The sequence below is a fragment of the Saccoglossus kowalevskii genome, chromosome 2, assembly GCF_978046115.1.
Source record: "Saccoglossus kowalevskii chromosome 2, keSacKowa6.1, whole genome shotgun sequence".
In the NCBI taxonomy this organism is placed as follows: domain Eukaryota; kingdom Metazoa; phylum Hemichordata; class Enteropneusta; family Harrimaniidae; genus Saccoglossus; species Saccoglossus kowalevskii.
The window spans coordinates 27,637,424-27,657,749 of record NC_140642.1 but is presented as its reverse complement, the minus strand read 5'-3'; the positions used below and the strand labels follow the sequence as shown (position 1 = coordinate 27,657,749).

The 20,326-nt window shown below is 35.8% G+C and overlaps 1 protein-coding gene across 4 annotated transcripts in view; it reads left to right on the top strand.

Moving 5' to 3' along the window:
- Positions 1 to 19,278, top strand: part of LOC146748637 (uncharacterized) — a 41,948-nt gene extending 22,670 nt beyond the window's left edge. For all 4 annotated transcript variants that reach the window (XM_085493915.1, XM_085493920.1, XM_085493927.1 and 1 more), the window contains one exon: positions 28 to 19,278. In XM_085493915.1, coding sequence (XP_085350041.1) covers positions 28 to 14,297 — 14,270 coding nt within the window. In that variant the 3' untranslated portion in view covers positions 14,298 to 19,278. The remainder of the gene's footprint in view (positions 1 to 27) is intronic.
- The last annotated feature ends 1,048 nt before the right edge of the window (positions 19,279 to 20,326 follow it).

Sequence of the window (20,326 nt, the reverse complement as noted above, 5' to 3'; positions counted from 1 at the left end):
CATTTCCTCATTATTCTTTATCACTAGGTGACAAGATTCGAAGTGTGACAGTACATTTTGACAAAATTGCTTACGAAGACGCCCTGACTATCTTAAGTTATGCTGCAAGATATAAAGTTGGAATGGAGTTAGAACGTGAATTTGGACAGGCAAAACTGTCATTAGAAGATCCAATGGTTGCTAAATCTCAGTTTCCACAAACACTTATGCTGCCAAAGGATATTCTCAGCTTCTCTCATACCGAAGATGACTTTGATCTACAGAAACACAGCTCACTGCCCAATGTTGTTAGTGTGGGAGAGGATACAAATGAACAAAATCTTGAAAGGGGAAATTCTCTTCCCAGAGATTTTCAAACCTCAGAAAGCAAACATCAACGGGGAGATTCAATTGACAGTGGTGCTGTTTTGAGTGACAATGCCATATCCCCCAGTCCTCAGGAACAAATAATTGATAAAAAGAATAACCAAATACCTCACGATGACTACACAATTGACGCTGATGATTCTATATTTGATTATGATGTACCAGACAGTGATTATGATGTGAATCCTGGTCTACAAGAAGCACATACATCTGATGATGATGTCAGTCAAGCATCAGACGGACCTGATACTACATATGTCACACTATCTCAAGAGAATGAGCAAAGCTACATTGTCGCAGAACATATATCTTATGTTGATAACTCTGTCACCCATAAGAAAATCAGGACTACTTCTTCTTCTTCTTCTGATTCCTCATTGTGTGATCATGAAGTAAAATTGATGGAAATAAACAATCATCATGGAAATGAGCTGCATGGTATTTCATCAATGCATTTGTCAGAAAAAATTGATGTAATCGAAACACATGGTGATAATGTAATTCTAGCTGCCAGTGATGATGTGGATTTCGTGAGCGAAATTGACGATGCTCTTCAGGAAAAACAGATGTTTGAACTTCAACAAGCAGAACTTAAGGAAGAAGGTGAACCAGCTGTCATATCAATTAAACGAAAAGATAGTAGCAGCAGCAGTAGTAGTAGTAACAGTAGTAGCAGCAGTTTGGCGAGTGACAAAGTAAAAAATGATGTATCACAAACATTTGACACTCCATCAGCTGAGTTAACGAAAACAGCACAAATGATTCAAGTTGAGTCACAATCACCAATGATTGGTACTGTACACATTAACAACGATGACAACATGGGGAGTGACAAACGCGAAAATATTGTAATTGAAACATATGATGGAGAAAAAACGGAAGAAACTACATTATCCATCACCACAACAATCACAAGAAAATACAGCAGTGGAAGTAGTAGAAGTTCAGATCCAGCATATGTAGTAATGGGAGAAATAGACAACTTGGCCACTAATGAGATGATAGTCACCTCAGACCATGTACATAACACTTCACAAACCAATGAATGTACCAATGCAGGAGTGAATATTATTGATGTAACTAGACATGAGTCTGAAAATGGAACAGTGAAAGAGATAGAAAAAAAATCACGAAGTAGTAGCACTGCAAGCAACAATTCAGATAATGATGAATTTGTGTCTCGTGTCAACATTGAACTGGAAACAAGACATAGCAGGAGTTTCAGTAGTAGTAGTAGTAGTAGCTCTACAAGTTGTGATGAAAATAGTCATGTTGCTGGTTCATATGATATCAATCCACTCCTGGATGACAACATACCTGATAAATGTGATCATTCAAGCATGGTGACCATATTGGCTGTCAGGAAAACACCAGAATTTGAAGAACCTGTTTCTGATGTCTTGACTGAAGATGCAGTTAAACAGAATGATAGTAGCTGTAGTACTGCAACTGCACGTTTCGATGATGTAGCTACTGAAATGTATGTATCGACAGTTAATGTTGAAGAACCAGATGACAGTAAAGTTACCAATGAAACATCTCACACTATTCACACTAGTATCAGCATCAATTCCGAAAATAGCAAATTGTTGACTCCAGCTCAATCAAACATTACAGTTAGTAATGCCGAGTTCACAGAACTGTCGATTAAATGTGATGTGGAACAACCTGATATAAACACAAATGGATCTCACCATGATAGCATGAATGAAAGAAATGAATACACAGTTTCAGAAATATCGCACAATGTACCGATTGAGAGGAGTCAGATTAGTGAAGCGCCTGTTGAAGGGCCTGAGTTGCGTATTGAAACTGTTAGCAGTACGAGTAGAAGGGAACAAATATCTGAAAAAGATATTACAGATGCAGCAGACACAAAAGCGGGGAAAAGGAAAAGTTTTAAATTATTTGGAAAGAAAAACAAGGAGTCAAAGCAGACAAAAGAAAACAAAGACCAATCAAAGGAGAAAACTGGGCCAAAGCATTTCTTTAAAAAGAAGCATAAAGAACATAATACTGTTAACTTGGCAGTAGTAGATGCGTCCCTGAAAGATGAAACAGAATTCAAAGATTCAGAAAACACATATCCAAAGAAATCAAAGGCAAAAAAGAAAAGTGATCGAAAGAAAACACCAGTCACACTATCACATGAAGATGATTTAGGTATTGCAGCTGATGAAACTGATGCTCAACCTGTTATTGCTGATGGTGACATACAGTCAACAGAACAGTTAAATACACTTATCCCAGTATATTCAGCAGAAGAAGAAAGGCATGACACAATTGAAGCTAGAAAATATGCCTCACCAGAAGCTGCAATAAAAAAATCTACATTTAATGAAGAAAGTGAAAAAGAACAAGAAAGAAAGGAAGACACAGAACATCTTGAAATAAAGCAAGAGCTGCATCTAGTGACAACAAGTGAAAAGAATACAGAACAAACTTTATTGCCAATAATAGCTGATGTGAAACATATCAGCGACCTCAGCAGTAGTAGTAGCAGTAGCAGCAGCAGCAGTGATGAGAGTGATCAAAATGACAACTTTTCATTTGAAAACCAGTCTGCTGAGCTTCATAATATTGAACAAACACCTGTGAAAGAAACTATAACTGCAGTGTATATTAATCCAGATGATACATCTTTCAATTTGGAACAACAATTAGTCAAATTACAAGGCGATGCCGACAAACAAGTTGTGGAAAAGGAGACATTAGGTGCTGACAATGTATCTTTCTCCTCTTCAAGTGAGACTGACAGTGATAGTCTTAATGCTCTAGCAGAGAGCAAAGACGAACTGGTGCCCAGAACCCCAATAAACGAATCTGTAGAGAAAACAGGGAAAACAGATTTTAATGGTTTAGATAATTTTTGGAATGCAATTAATAAATTAGAAAGCAGTAGTACTAGCATTGAATCAGAAGATGTTGCAGACTCTCAGGTAGTACGCACAGACATTATTTCAGACAATTGTTCAGCAGAGAAACACAACATCACAGTGGACCTGAACCTTGAAACTAATGTCCCAACTCAATTGCAAACTTATGATACTAAATCTGAAATAATAAAAATTGAAAATTGCTCATCCTCCCCAAAAGAGGAAAATGAATGTTGTTATACAATTGAACATGAACATCAAAAAGAGCAAATAATATCCATTTCGATGCCAAAATATGTCATAAAAAAGGAAGTTTGTGATACAAAACATGTTATTGTTGATGATATAAAATCCTCTTTTTCTCCAGCAACAGAATTAGGCACGACAGAAGAAAAGGTGAAAGTAGAAATGGATGAGAAAGCAGATGCTAATTTGATAATGTCATCACAAGTAATACTCGGAGAAATCATAAGTACTAAACATATTACATGCTCAACAAACACTGAAACAAAAGATACTCATCCTGGAAATGTAGCAATTGTCGAAGAGAAAATAGAAATCTTTGATTCGCCAAAGGATATGATGACCACAGAAAAAGTCACTCCAACTAGTGTGCTAGAGAATACAAATGATGACAATAGTACAGCTAATAATGAAGCATTGGGGTCATCAGCCATTCCGATTTCTACACAGATAGATATCAGTGATGGCGAGAGTGAAACAAAAGAAAAAGAACATGTAAAAAAAAGCCAATTTAATCCTTTTCGAAGGAAAAAGAAGGATTACCAGATCAAACCTCCAACTGGTGGCACTAAGGATTCAGTAATAGCAGAACCAAATATTATTGTGGTAAAAGATCAAGACCCAAGCACTGATATAAAAATGATGGGTAAAAAGGTCAAGAAGGGACACAAGAAGAAGCTAAGTAGAGATATATCCAATGAACTAAACAAAAATGAGGAGGAATGCAACAAAGAACATGATGCAAATGGAAAGAAGGGCAAGAAAGGAAAAAAGGGACACGAGAAACAACACAGCAGGGATGTAGCATCTGAAGAGCTGAAATTAGAAGCTGTCAAAAAGGAAAGTTTCTTGAAACAAAATGTGGATGAACAACCACAACTAAAGGCAAGTACAAACAGTGATATACCACCACAACATAAAGATGATGTCAAACACATGGAAGCTTTCTACATTGAAAGTGGAAAGAAAATAAAAAAAGAAAGAAAAGGACACAGGAAAAAGAAAAGCAGGGACATATCATCAGATGAAGTAAAAGAATATGATATCACTTTGAATGTTGTACAACATGAAAAAGACGCAACACCAATGTACCAAGAGAGTAAAGAAGTAGAACAATCTGGGAAAAAAGAAAAAGGTCTGTTCAAATTCTTCAAAATAGAACATTCCAAGGGTGGAAAGTATGAGAAAAGTGACGATGTTGAAAAGATAAATAAGGATTACCATGTAAAGTCAGTGGAAGGCCATGATGGATTGGTAGTTGAAACTGATATATCATGTGATCAGGTAAACAATGAAACTGTCCATGATGGTTTGGCAACAGCAAACAAGCATAAGTTAGGCCACCAACAAGATACCATGGACGATTCTGTGTTACCTATACCAATGCCAGAAAATATGTCACTCCAAATATGTAATACCAATGACAATGTGTATGCCATTGATGAACGAATACAGATTCAAATGCAAGAAAAAGATGAGCCATATCAAGACAAGTCGAATAGTAGTGTAAGAATAGAGAAAGATGTTGAACATCTAAACAATATGCAGATAGACTCATGTGACCGTAATCCAAGTGAAACACTGGAGGCTAGAAACATTGAAAAGCATGCAACAAATGTAGGAATGTTTGGTATTTTGAAGAAAGATACTGAAGAATCTGAATTGCAAACAGAAATGATGGTCGACGAAAACCACCATAATGACCATGTTGTTTCCATAAGTTTAGATGAGAAGCCAGGTTTTCTGCCACACAAAACTGTACATAAGTCTACAGAAATACATGTTGCAGATAGTAATGATCAAGGCGAATTACCATTTAATGCAAGTGCAAATGAGGAGGGCGTACTAGATACAAAAAACAACATGAAGTATCCGGATAGCAAACTCAGTAACAGTAAATCACTAACAGATGCAGAATGTAATGAAGATGATGACCGAGATAAGACAGTGGATGTTGAATTGGATATTAGTTCAAAAGTGGATGGAAATGAAGAAGTTATTGAAAATGAATCACAACTTATATCACCAACTTTGATAAAGGATGATACAAAAGCCAATCAAGATATTACTACTAAAGTTCATCAACCAAATGAGAAAAAAAACGTGGTATATGGCGGATTACAGCCCAATACTGGTTCAACAGAACTAAATTATGAAGTTTCCGATATCCCATGTAAAGGAGAGTACAACATACAAAAACAGTCCAAATTACATGTAGAGTATGTTGCTGATAATGGAGATGAAGAAGAAATAGAAAAACAACAACATGCTTCATCTGATAATAATGATAAAGATAAAACAGGCAGTGTAATGAAGGATAAGTGGGATGTTGTTCGTCGATTTTTCAAAAGAAAGCGCAAAGACAAAAAAGAACACAAAATTAAGAGCTCAGATTCAACAAGTACTGAGCACACAGACCATGATGACGAAGATTTTGATGATTCACACACATCTTTACATACAGACACATCAAGTCTGTCAATTGAAGAAGATCATAAAGATATTATAATCAGAAGAAAGGAAGGAAGGAAAGGTCTTAAAAGTTTCTTTTCAAAACGAAAATCAAAAGAGTTCACACTAGGTGAAGTAACAATTGATGGTGATCAAGATGCTGAAGAGTTCAAAGAAGTAGATGTAATCCTTCAAATAGAAACAAAACCTCCAGAAGTGGAAAGCCAATATGCAAATGATGCATTAAATCCTGATACCAGTGACATGACTGACATTCCACTATCATCATCAACAAACAAAAACACTCCTTTACCTGAAGGGAAAAGTGATGGGACAGATGTTTTTGATGAAAGGGAAGTTGAAATGACAATAACAGCTATAACACCAATTTCTGAAGTGGATATGAAAACTGAAGTGGTGTCAGAAGATTATAATCACAGTATGAGTAAGGACAAGGAAATAAAGAAAGAAAGTAGGACAGGTTTGAAAAGTTTCTTTGCAAAACGCAAGTCAAAAGAATTCCCACTGGGGGAAGTAACAAGTGATGTTAATCGAGAGGAAGTCTTCAAAGAAGTGGATGTAAATCCTGAAATAGAAACAGAACCTTCATTAGAAGTTAGAGACCAGAGTGAATGTTCGTCCATAAATCTTGAAGTCAGTGATCTGACTGAATTTCAACCATCTTCAACAAATAATAAAGCTGATTTACCTGGAGAAAACATTGAAGTGAAACTAATTACAAAAGAAACAGCTGTACCAAAAATGTGTGAAGCTCAAATACAAACTGGTGTTACTTTAGATCTTAATGACAGTAAAACTAAAAACAAGAAAGAGAAAAAGAAAGAGAAAAAGAAGGGTTTTAAAAATCCATTTGGTAAACAGAAGTCATATGATTTTAAACTTGACCATGAAGACCAAGTAGATGTAATCGTTGAGACTATAAGACCTTCTGGATTGATAGAACACAGTATTCACACTTCAGATAATCTTGATGATACTGATCATGCATTAACCCAACAATCTTCAAGTCAAGAAGCAAGCTTCACTGTGGAAAATGTCCATGAAATGGATGTGTCTGAAGATGTATTATCTGAGGATAAAGTTGTAAAAGATATAATAACAGATGAAGCTGTTACAGAAATATGTGAAGCCCAGGCAGATTTAGTGCCAGAACATGATGTAAAAGAAAAGAAAAAAGAACTTAGGAAAGGAAAGAAGGGTCTTAAAAGTCTGTTCGCAAAACGGAAGTCAAAAGACTTTACACTGGATGCAGAGAAAATTCATGTGGACCATGATAATGACTTCAAGATTATTGAAACAATACCAAACTTAGAAATGAATCAAAGTGAGAATTCTTCTCTGAATCACGAGATCGTCGGTGAAACTGATGTACATTTAGAAACGACGATAAAAGATGAATCTACAGGAAAAACACTTTCACCAAAAACTCATGATGATAATAGACTAGCTGAAGTAATTCCAGAAAATCCAAAAGACAATAAGACAAAGAAAAAAGTATCTAAGAAGGATGGCAGGAAAAGTCTCCATAATATCTTTGCAAAACGAAAGTCAAAGGATCTGGATAAGTGTTTGAAGGAAGTGGGTGTAAACTCTGAAATGGAAAGAATATCTTCTTTAGAAGCAGCAGATCAAAGTGAAACTGGTCCTTTAAATCATAATGTCACCATTCAAGTTGATGTTCCACTACATTCATCAAGTAATATAATGGATGTCACTGACGAGAAGGAGACTGCCTCAGATGTTTTGGAAGGTAAACAATCTAATGACCAAAAGCTTGAACCAGAAATGTTGAATGTTTCAAAACAACTAGAAGTGTCTCCAGATGAATCATTACATCAAAATGAAGAAGTTACAATGCTAGATCCAACACAGCAAGGCAATTATTTTTTAGTTGAAGCAGGTGGCACTGGCAACATTCTCCAAGGGGATGTGTCACCTGTAGTATCAGTAATATCCCCTGACATTGCAGTTAACAACAGTTCAAAAGAAAACATTACATCAGACATAACTAAGCTAAATAAGAATAGTCAAGATGGGACAGACAACAAAGATGATGATGCAAGCACTTCTGAAAGTATTGACTCAAATGTTCCAAAGTTTGTAGATGTAACCAGTATAGCTAAGTTTAACAGTTACGTTCATGCAACTGATATTGAAGAAGGTGGCACTGCACATGAATGTAGCAAAGCAGACACTGATGAGTCATCACAAATTGAGAGAATGACAGTTAAAAGCAGAATGAACACAGAAGAAACGTGTGTGCAAGTTATTAGAACAGAAACTGATAATGTAGAGGACTCCATTAAAAAGATAAGCCTATATGTACCTATATTGTGTCACACAGAACACAATGAAGGATCTAATAGTCTTTTGTTATTAGAAAGGAAATCTGAACAGGAACACTCGGCTCCAAAACAAGCGGATGATTTAACACCATCTACCATACAGCTTGAACAAATGACTTTGGATAATACTGATGCTGAAACTGTTGGACAATTCACAACTGTTGATGATGAGTTTGTTATTAGCAATGAATTTCATGAAAGTATTTATAACAATCCAAGCACTGGTAGTCTTCTCATCTCAAATATGCCAGAGTTACTAATGACAACTGAAAGGGATGGACTGTCAGGCACCTTAGAATCAAATGAAAAGAGTGTAGCTGCTGAACAGTCAGACAAATTACAATCAAGTGGATGGAATGTAGCTGCTGAACAGTCAGACAAATTACAATCAAGTGAAGGGAGTGTAGCTGTTGTACTGTCAGACACAATAGAATCATGTGAAGAGAGTGTAGCCACTAAACTGTCTGACCCAATAGAATCAAGTGGAGATGGTTTACCTGCTGAACAGTCAGACAAATTAAAATCAAGTGAGGAAAATGTACTTGTTGTACTGTCCAACACCTTAGAATCAATTGCAGAAAGTGTAGCTGTTGTACTTTCGGACACCTTAGAATCAAGTGAAGAGAGTGTAGCTGCTGAACTGCTCGACACCTTAGAATCAAGTGGAGACAGTGCAGCTGCTGAACAGACAGACAAATTAGAACCAAGTGGAAGGAATTTAACTGTTGGATTCTCTGACACCATAGAATCAATGGAAGAGGCTGTAGATGTTGAACAGTCAGACGAATTAGAATCAAGTGGAGGGAGTGTAGCTGTTGTACTGTCAGACACCATAGAATCAAGTGGAGACAGTGTGGCTGCTGGACTGTTTGACACCTTAGAATCAAGTGAAGGGAGTGTAGCTGTTCTACTGCCAGACACCATTGAATCATGTGGAGATAGTGTAGCTGCTGAACTGACTGACCTCTTAGAATCAAGTGAAGGATGTATATCTGTTGGATTGACAGGCACCTTAGAATCAAGTGGAGGGAGTGTAACTGCTGAACTGCCTGACAATTTAGAATCAAGTGGCAGTAATGTAGCTGCTGAACTAGTCGACACCTTAGAATCAAGTGGAGATGGTGTATCTGCTGAGCAGTCGAGCAAATTAGAATCAGGTGAAGGGAATGTACCTGTTGTATTGTTCAACACCTCAGAATCAAGAGTGGGTTTAACTTTTGGAGTGCCAGATACCATAGAATCAAACGAAGAGAATGTAGCTGCCAGACAGTCAAACACTTTGAAATTAAGAGGAAAAGATGAACCAGTGTTGAACATGCAATTCCATGTTGCTACATCAGCTCGTTCATCAACATCATCTACAAGTGAGGAAAATAACAATACATATCTAGAATCATCTGATGATGAAATACACGGCACAACAAAGTGTTCTGAGATGAATCCTATGGTTGGCTCATCATCACATGACATAACAATAAACGATGAAGATATCAATCGGGAAATACAAGTCAATGCAGATGTCACAACTGAACCATCAACAACATCAAATAATGGTGGGCTGAATAAAGTACAGTTGAATACAGACGGTGATGATAGAGAAGACACAATGCAAATGGAGTTAGAATTAACACACTATTCTGAATTATCAATGGAAAACACAAAGCAAATGTATCCATCTTCATCTGAAGAAGCAGCAACAGAGTATCTTGATAATGCTAGTCAAATATCTACACTAGTGGCTACTGCAGATGCAAAAGTCCAAATTGCAGTGATAGAGACACAGAATATCGAAGCCAGTAGCATGATTGAATACGCAGATGATATAGATGGTATACAATATATTGTTGATGACAAGAAAGTAGAACACAATGCAGTGGTAGAAGTTCTAAAAACAGACGATTCTGAAGCAGATTTGCCTCAAATAGGAAATATATATCACATAGATATGCACGAGTCCTTACAAGAACTTAATTTTCTCCCTGATTCAGCATCACCAATTGCATCATCTTCATCTTCGTCAATATCATCTGATTCAACTCTTATTGCAATAGAAAGGGGAACTGTTGGCAGAACAGGTGATTTTCAAGATCTGGAATTTGATGATAATCAGCCACCACCGGTGCCAACTTGCTCGCCTCCTGAATCAGACAGTGAAGAAATTGATATGGAGCCCACAACACGGCCTGAAAATCCGAATGATATTTGTGAAAATGAGAATGTACAGAATGACTATGGGTCGCTTAATACTGCATTCGAAACTCAGATCAAATCAGAAACAGAAATCATTTCACCAGTACCTCCTCCACTGCATTTTCAAGATGCGTTTCAAGAACAGCAACACAAACTTGAAAGTGGGTCCTCTGAAGAAGATGATGCTCTACTTGACATTGGAACAAATGAGACCAAAATGCCTGTTGAAACAACACAAGAGGATATTACCCGGTCATCAGAGATTATTAAAACTGAAATTGAGTATCAACGCATGACAACTGTGATGGAGTTCAGTGTAAATGACAAATCAGTAAGTGCAGAATGGAATCCAACTACAGAAGCTCAGCAGGAAATCCATTCAGTCATTGGACAACCATGTTTACTCCAGGTAACAATCCCACAGTCAGATGATAGGTGTGAGACGTCAGTAGAACAAACCCAAGTAGCAAGTGTCAGCATGATGACCGAAAAGAATGTATATGAAATTCAGGATTTCAAAGAAAATATAACATTACCAACTGTAGAAATAGAAAATGATGTTCCGTCTACCCATGAAGAGCATATTTCATCAAATGTGACAGAAGGAGATGTAGTTCACCATGGATATACTGTACAGTCACTGACATTAGAACATACAGCAGTTGAATCAACAGTGGTAGAATATATTGAATATAACCAAAACAACAATGCTAGACATACAATTGTTTCTGGTCACAAAGGCAGCTATGATATCACTCCAGTTGAAGAAAATACTGATGATGCACTCTCAACTTCATCCTCCACTGAGAAAAGTGAATATTCAAAAAAGAAAGACAAGGACTGGAAAGGATTTAAGCTGTTTAAAAAGAAGAAACCTGAAACACTTAGTAAATCTAAGAAGCAAGAAGAAAAAGAAGAAACAAACATTCATGATGGGGCTACTGTCATGGGACAAGAAACTGACATTGCATTTACTGATGACAATGTTGTAGTGCAACATGACTGTGGAGTTGAGGATGGAGAATTTATAACTGATGTCTCAGTTGATGGCGATGAGAACCAAAACAAAGAAAATGACAAGTCAGCTACACAAACGAGTAAAGATCAACAGATAGATTATGACATTCAGTGTACAGAAGAACTGCTAAGTGTAGCTAAAACTGGCATTGACACTAAACAGTCCAAAAAGAAGGGTGGAACACTTAGTAAACTGTTCAAACGAAAGTCCCATACACGTGATGGGTTTGAAGATGGTGAGGAAAAGGACAAAGGAAAGAAAAAAGAATTACAAGATGAGAAAAAGAAGAAAAAACTAAAAACTGAGAAAAAGGGAAAGAAAAATGAAGTGCCCATAAGTGATTATTTGTTTTCTCTTCAGCCATTTGATGAGAAATCAATTGAAATGACACATACAATGACTGCCGAAAAGCTTACAGAAGAGTCACCTGTTACACCTCACACCAAAAATATATCGCCACGTTTGAGACCAAGTACTAAAAAGAAAAGAGCTCCTTTGCCACCTGCAGCAGTTACAAAAAAACCTACAGCTGCCGTTATGTACAAAGAAAAAGCAGATCAACAGACACAGCCTTCAACACAAGCAACTGGAATACCTATTGGTATCACAGAAAATGACTCGGTGACAAAATGCCTGACATTGGATTCTTCTGCTAGTAAAGAGGAAGAAGAAAAGAAAACCCATGATGTGTCAACAATGAAAACACGGAAAAGAGCGCCACCACCACCACCACCGCCAGCACTATCATCATCACCGTCAACTATTTCAGATGAAGAAAGCACAGTTATTGCTCCAGTGGAAATAAAAAATGAGGAAATGGACAATAATCACATACAAGAACTAGAGCTGTCAGGTAGTAGTGATAACTACAATACAAATTGTATGCAGATTGAAAATGAAGACACACATGATGGTAATGCATGCGATAGTTCTCAATTGTTTGATGCATTTGCCATGGACATTTCCACCATATCAAAAGTAGTACATGAAATGCCCCTTCCAGAAGGCATGCCACCACCTAAGCCAAAACGTTCATCATTAGACCTAGTCAACTACAATCCAGGAGATTTCAAAAAATCTGATCCATTTTTTGCATCACCAATTACTTCACAAGAGCTATTAACTTCACCAAATGCAACCAACATGGAAGGTGATGTTACAGCAGTCAGCATTGCCAATCAACCTGAAGAATCAGGTCAAATTCAAATGGAAGAAGTGTTGGAAACTGTAGCAGCAGTTACAGTGAACTACAGTACTGATGATCAACAAAATAATACAGGTATTATTGAAGACACTGTGCAAGAACATCCCAATCAGCCCACAGAAGCTAAAGAAAGAGGCCATACAGTGGACTTAGGGCATACAAATGAGACCGAAACAGACATGAATAAAAATATGGAGTGGGCTGATGTGAAAAGGAGACCGAGTGCTGCACAGAAGAGGAGACCAAGACCAGTGTCCATGGACGAGAGTTTTGCACCATCCCAAAAATACAGTGATGTTCGTATGAGGACAAAGACAATATTGGCAGGTCTCAATAGTAACCACAAAGACAAAGAAGCTAACCGACGACATACCATTCATGGGGATAACTTAGTCAAGGATGATAATAAAAGAACATTTATGTATGTTGACACTGAAACAACACACGGGAATGGTGGTAAACATTCTTTCAAACGTAATGAAAAAAAAAGTGATCCATCAATCTTTCAAGACTACGAAAATCTAATTGCATCTGCAAATAAAGCATTATCTCGTGTACATAGTGATCAAGAAATGAGCTGCACAGATTTGGATTCAGCGTGTAATAATAGATTAGAGACAGAGAAGCTGAGCGATGATAGAGCACAAGAAAATCTAAATCTTACTGAAGGACCTAACTCTTCGAATTCAGAAAATGGTAAGAAGATGTATAAGGCACAAAGTGTGGTGTCTGTAGCTCCATTGAGTAGACATGATAAGGAGAGACACAGACCAGATGATGATTCAGTGGTTTCTCTTTCATTTGCAGCTGCACCTATTGAAGTTGGGGAGAGAGCCACATCACCAATAACAAATGAACACCAATCAGTAGACATTCCCTCTGTAGTTGGCCTATCAAAGGTCAAGATACGATTACGAAGTCCAACTAGGCTGAAAAGACGAAAAAGGGAAGAAGAAACGAAAACCCAACCTGTGACAAGCAAAAAAGAAGAGTGGGTACCATCATGGAATACAAAAGAGCGTACTAAAGAACATGATGATGATGAAATGATCATGGTACATGCAAAGCCCATATTTATTGAGGAGTCACCTGAACTTCTGGAATCAACGCTGGCAAATGCTGCAACTTCTGAAATTTCACAACCGCCACCTCTGCAAAACCCATCAGCAGAATATGACCAACCGCTCAAAGAACAATTTTGGAAAATGGCACCAATTGAGCTCCAAGAGCTGATACAAGAGCAGCAAAGAAAAATGGAAGATTTGCAGGATCAGATGAATAGATTCCAGTCATCGTCATCAACAACAGAACAATATCCAGTGCCTATGTCTATGTATGGTTCAACTGTTCATAGCAGTCAACCACAAATGTATCTCAACAGTGCAGGACATATAATACATTCTCCACAACCAGTATATACAATGCAACCAACAATTTCTGTACAAGGTGTAGTGCCAATACAAGTTATGACACCGCAAGTACCAATGCAGACTGTAGAAATGCATCCATCATTTACTGCAATACACATGCAAGGACAAATTCCAGAAAGCTTGTCACGGCAAACAAATAGAAAAGATTTATAAATGTAATCCACCTTACAGTAGTGTCAAGTTCGTTTCTATGATTGCTGGCGATAGTGAATATGTCTTTGCTAATACGTATTTGTATGTAAGATAAAAAGGATGTCTTATTACAATTAAACAGTCATAAAAACGCTCACACCACTGTAAGGAGGAATAGTCAACTTGTCATCAAATTATAACGATACTATTTTTCAGTAATTTTCGGGAAATGTTTACATGTATGTTGGGCCAGTACTACTCAGGACAGTTTTTTTTTTTTATATTTCGATGAAAAACATTCAAAAATACCTTGTATGGGACAGTTAATTAGTTCCTGTATATATCATAAAATAAAACAATACACGCATATAAGGCATTGAACCATGTCTGATATTCTGATAAAGTTTAACATTAATTTCATATACGAGAAAGTCATTTAACAAGGAAATTGATGATTGATTTCTTTTAATTTACATCAAGAATGCGCAAGAACTGTTCATAGACAGGTTGAAAACCATTTTATGGATATGACCTTCAATATTCGATACTCAAGTATTTCAAAATCACATGCTGGTATATTATTTTAGCAATTAGGGTTTATAGAATTTCAATATCGATATTGTATAGCTAGTTTTAAATTTTAAAATACTGAAAATTTGATCATGTCTCGATTTTAAACATTTTAGACAAAAAAATGAATGTTGATGCTAAATTAATAATATGGCTCCAATACTGCCTGTGTGTATATTTAATAATAATGTAAAAATGGAATGACTATTTACAATACCAAATCATATCAAACATATGTATTAAGCTATACAGTATTAATAACAAAACAAAAAATAAGTTATTCTAAATCTATGACATTTACCCAACACTTCTTTACTATGCAATATTACTCTTTAGCAATATATACATAACTTTTTATTCCCTGATACTATATTTTGGGTATCAGAAATCTGTTTAAGCCAGAAATACGTTTCATCTCATTTTTCACTTATACCTGAAATAGAATATTTTTTAGTAATTTTCAAAGATGTGCATGTTAAAAAGCAAGATTCTAAAACACAGGATCAAACACAAATTTAACATATTCTTTCTACATTTCTATTATGCAGAAAGAGATCACCCTGTGGTTTCATTGTGTATCTTTTTTATCTTTTTTATCTTTGGTTTCATATATATCTTAAGAATGTATACTATTTTATATATAATGTATTTTTTTAGATTTCTAAGGCAAGCAGCAGTAAAAGGAATGTGACAGAAGACCTAAATCAAAAATGACATCAGCTTTTGTTTGACAAGAAATAGCTAAATAGAATGATCTCAGTGGAAGCTGAGATTAACAGGGGGTTGGGCAAGGGGATAAATTTGTAAATTTGAAACTAACATATTAAATATTTCAAGTTAATTTGTATTTTATTTGTACATTTGTACTACCTAGTATTTATTCGTCAAAATTTAAAAACCTTTGGGTGTCATATTTTTTCCAGCCAAATTTTGGTACATTTTTACTATTTTATTTGATAATTTTAAGCTAAATGAACATACACCATATTGCTTATGGGACTCCATCAAAATTTGAGAAAAAGATGAAAATTATGTTGTGGTTTTTTTTTGTTTTTTTTTGTATAGGATGGCTAAAGTTTACTCAAAAGGTGAATCTTGTAATTTTGTTAAATTTCTAAACACTGAACATAAAGAAAATTGAACGAGACCTCCTCACCTAGCAGAATGTTTTGAATGAAGATAACTCATTTTGCAGTCTAATGGCTACAAGTTTTTTCGGGTGATTACTATGGTCAAAGTATATCTTCATATTTTGAAAAATTCATCGAGTATAGCTTAACACTTCAGGAAATTGATATTTTAGTAAATTTCTATTAAGTTAATATTTTAACTATTACATTCATTCTCTCAATTCCGTATGTTCAAAGGTTAGAACTCTTTTAACAAATCAATGTTAAGCAATTGCCATAGAATGTATTTTAATATAGAATTTCTGAGACATGCACATATTACCAAGACTTTAACCATTCACACTGTGTAACAAACAGGAAACGTATTCAATTTTTTTTAATTGAAATGCATGCACTGTGAAGCTTTAAAATTAGGATTCTTAAATATTTCTATATGATGACTTTTTTAAGAAGTCACTTTTTTGAATATCTGTTACTTACTGTTAATTTTGTACCATAAATTCCTCAATTTGCAATCATCAGTTTTGGTATAATTCGAGATGTAGGCTAAACAAAGGCAACACTTTGTTTTTTAGTGCATGCCAACCTCATTCATCCATATATTTTTTTATTTGTTGGTAATAATATTTTATCAATACTATTTGCTGGTACAACAACATTAGACTTACCAAGATATTATCTGTAAGCTCTATATAAGTCAAAAGTAATAACTACTGTGAAATACTTTATTTTCGTTCGAATTAATTTTTGCTGAAAAGGCTTTTTGGGCGTTTTGTATGGAATTTATTTTCATTGAATTTTGATGAGTTTAATGTGAAATATAGGAAAAATGTATATTCGCTAGATTTTATTTTTTTACGGAATCATCCCTTCAGCGAAAATAAAGTATTCTACAGTAATACACATAACTCAATAATTCCTATTTCATAGATTGAACGACTAAATGATTGTAAATGACAATAACAAATCAAAAATACGCATTTGTATGTAGTAAAAACCTTGCAAATCTGCACTTCAGACAAATACCTTTTTAAATATCAGAAATATGGAAATGCATATTTAACTTTAATTCTCTGAGCCCCAAAATCCACTTTTGTCACCTTCCAAAAAATCTGCATACAAGTTTCCATATTTTTTCAAATAGGTCCAAAATTACCGTTAAAAAAAATGTCACAAAATTTTGGCAGGAAAAATTATGAAGTTCAAAGGAGTAATATATCACGATTAGTGGTAGTTGCTGCTTCGTTCAAATATGGAGCTCACAGAAAATAGTAAATGTAGCTCATTTGTATAGTAAACTGAAGCATTTTTATATTATTTTATGTAATCAGCGAGTTCTAACACATTACTTTTTATTGTAAGATTTGTGTTCAAAGTTGGGGCTGAATCCTGTAACGAATCCATTATTTTACTCTTTATTACAATCATTTCCATAAATATATTACTATTATTCTAGATATAACATAGAATCAAAAATTTGGTTTTCTGTGTACGGATTAGTTACCGTTCTTTCACTACCGACGTCTTTCCCACCACTTTTTTTAAAATAGATTTTTATTACTTTTTTTTTTAATTGGAACACAAATAATTGTGTTGTGATATGGTAATGTGGGGGGAAAGAGGGATAATTTGAGGGTCAGTGAACACATATACTCAATGTAACAACAATTATGTATTTATTACCAACAACTGATTGAAAATGAATTTAAGTCTTTTTTTTTTACTAACTCAATGCACATTATTTTATACAGCTTATTGTTCAATTAATCATGGCAAACATTGTTAGTGCTGGAGATCTTGGAGCTTTCACTATTATTGTCAACGTCAATATTGTCACCTTCCACAAGTAGTCCTCTTCCACTGAATGAATTATTATTACCATATTTGCACTATTAGAAGTGCATCTAAGTAAGTAAGCAACTATGTGAGATTGATTCAACACAACACTAAATTATAGAATGATTTTATAATCTGGTCCTAGAAAAGATATGTTGAGAAAGATAGATATAACTTGATATGACTGCAAACTTCTTCATGACTGTATAGGTACCTCTACTCTACACCATTCTACATGACTTAGGTACCTCTACTGTACACCATTCTCCATGACTTAGGTACCTCTACTCTACACCATTCTCCATGACTTAGGTACCTCTACTGTACACCATTCTCCATGACTTGGGTACCTCTACTGTACACCATTCTCCATGGCTTGGGTACCTCTACTGTACACCATTCTCCATGACTTGGGTACCTCTACTCTACACCATTCTCCATGACTTGGGTACCTCTACTGTACACCATTCTACATGACTTGGGTACCTCTACTCTACACCATTCTCCATGACTTGGGTACCTCTACTCTACACCATTCTCCATGACTTGGGTACCTCTACTCTACACCATTCTACATGACTTAGGTACCTCTACTCTACACCATTCTACATGACTTAGGTACCTCTACTCTACACCATTCTCCACGACTTAGGTACCTCTACTGTACACCATTCTCCATGGCTTGGGTACCTCTACTGTACACCATTCTCCATGACTTAGGTACCTCTACTCTACACCATTCTCCATGACTTGGGTAATGCAACATTTTGATTATTACAAATGTAATTTTAAGATGAAACTATAAGCAAGGTGACAAAGTTGGTCATTGTAGGGTTAAAACAGAATACCAAGTTTGATAATAACAATAATCACATTGATATCCATGGTTGCCAACCAAAAACTATGAATTGTAACTTTTTTTTTAGTATTTATTTTTTTTTTGCTGGTACAATGTAAATCATGAAAAATTGGTGAATGGTACTCTGCTAAAGAAAATGGGATGATGATTTGAGGCATTTACTACTTATGGTATATCACAATTTGCAGGCTGAGATCATTCCTATTGAGGTCTTGATGACTTATGTGATATATGCGCAATTAGTGAGAAATATTTTGGAATATAACATTGTACCCAATTACTGCACAGTAATAGAAGGTGGAATCTACATACAATAAAACACTAGCAAATAAACGAATGGAAATTCAAACCATTCTGAAAATCGTTGAAAATTTTTGTCCCACAATTCAAACCTTAATGCATCACCTGTTGGGGCCATTTGTTCGCATTCATTTCGACTATCCATTATAGCTTTAGCAGGTGATGTATTAATAATATTTTACATAATAGTCTCAATACCCCAATAAAACTATACAAATGATCTTGGAGTGTAACTTTCATAACAAAATTTGCTCATATTTATGTATTTTAAGCAATAAACTATTTTTAACCTGAATATATAATCAAACCTGATTGGCTGTACATTTTCTGTATGTGTGGACTGTAATGTTTGGGAAGGACCTTGATTCTGTATGTGTGGACTGTAATGTTTGGGAAGGACCTTGATTCTGTAGGTGTGGACTGTAATGTTTGGGAAGAACCTTGATTCTGTAGGTGTGGACTGTAATGTTTGGGAAGGACCTTGATTCTGTATGTGTGGACTGTAATGTTTGGGAAGGACCTTGATTCTGTATGTGTGGACTGTAATGTTTGGGAAGAACCTTGATTCTGTATGTGTGGACTGTAATGTTTGGGAAGGACCTTGATTCTGTATGTGTGGACTGTAATGTTTGGGAAGGACCTTGATTCTGTAGGTGTGGACTGTAATGTTTGGGAAGAACCTTGATTCTGTAGGTGTGGACTGTAATGTTTGGGAAGGACCTTGATTCTGTATGTGTGGACTGTAATGTTTGGGAAGAACCTTGATTCTGTATGTGTGGACTGTAATGTTTGGGAAGAACCTTGATTCTGTATGTGTGGACTGTAATGTTTGGGAAGAACCTTGATTCTGTATGTGTGGACTGTAATGTTTGGGAAGAACCTTGATTCTGTATGTGTGGACTGTAATGTTTGGGAAGAACCTTGATTCTGTAGGTGTGGACTGTAATGTTTGGGAAGGACCTTGATTCTGCATGTGTGGACTGTAATGTTTGGGAAGGATCTTGATTATGTAGGTGTGGACTGTAATGTTTGGGAAGGACCTTGATTCTGTAGGTGTGGACTGTAATGTTTGGGAAAAACCTTGATTCTGTATGTGTGGACTGTAATGTTTGGGAAGGACCTTGATTCTGTATGTGTGGACTGTAATGTTTGGGAAGGACCTTGATTCTGTAGGTGTGGACTGTAATGTTTGGGAAGAACCTTGATTCTGTAGGTGTGGACTGTAATGTTTGGGAAGGACCTTGATTCTGTATGTGTGGACTGTAATGTTTGGGAAGAACCTTGATTCTGTAGGTGTGGACTGTAATGTTTGGGAAGAACCTTGATTCTGTAGGTGTGGACTGTAATGTTTGGGA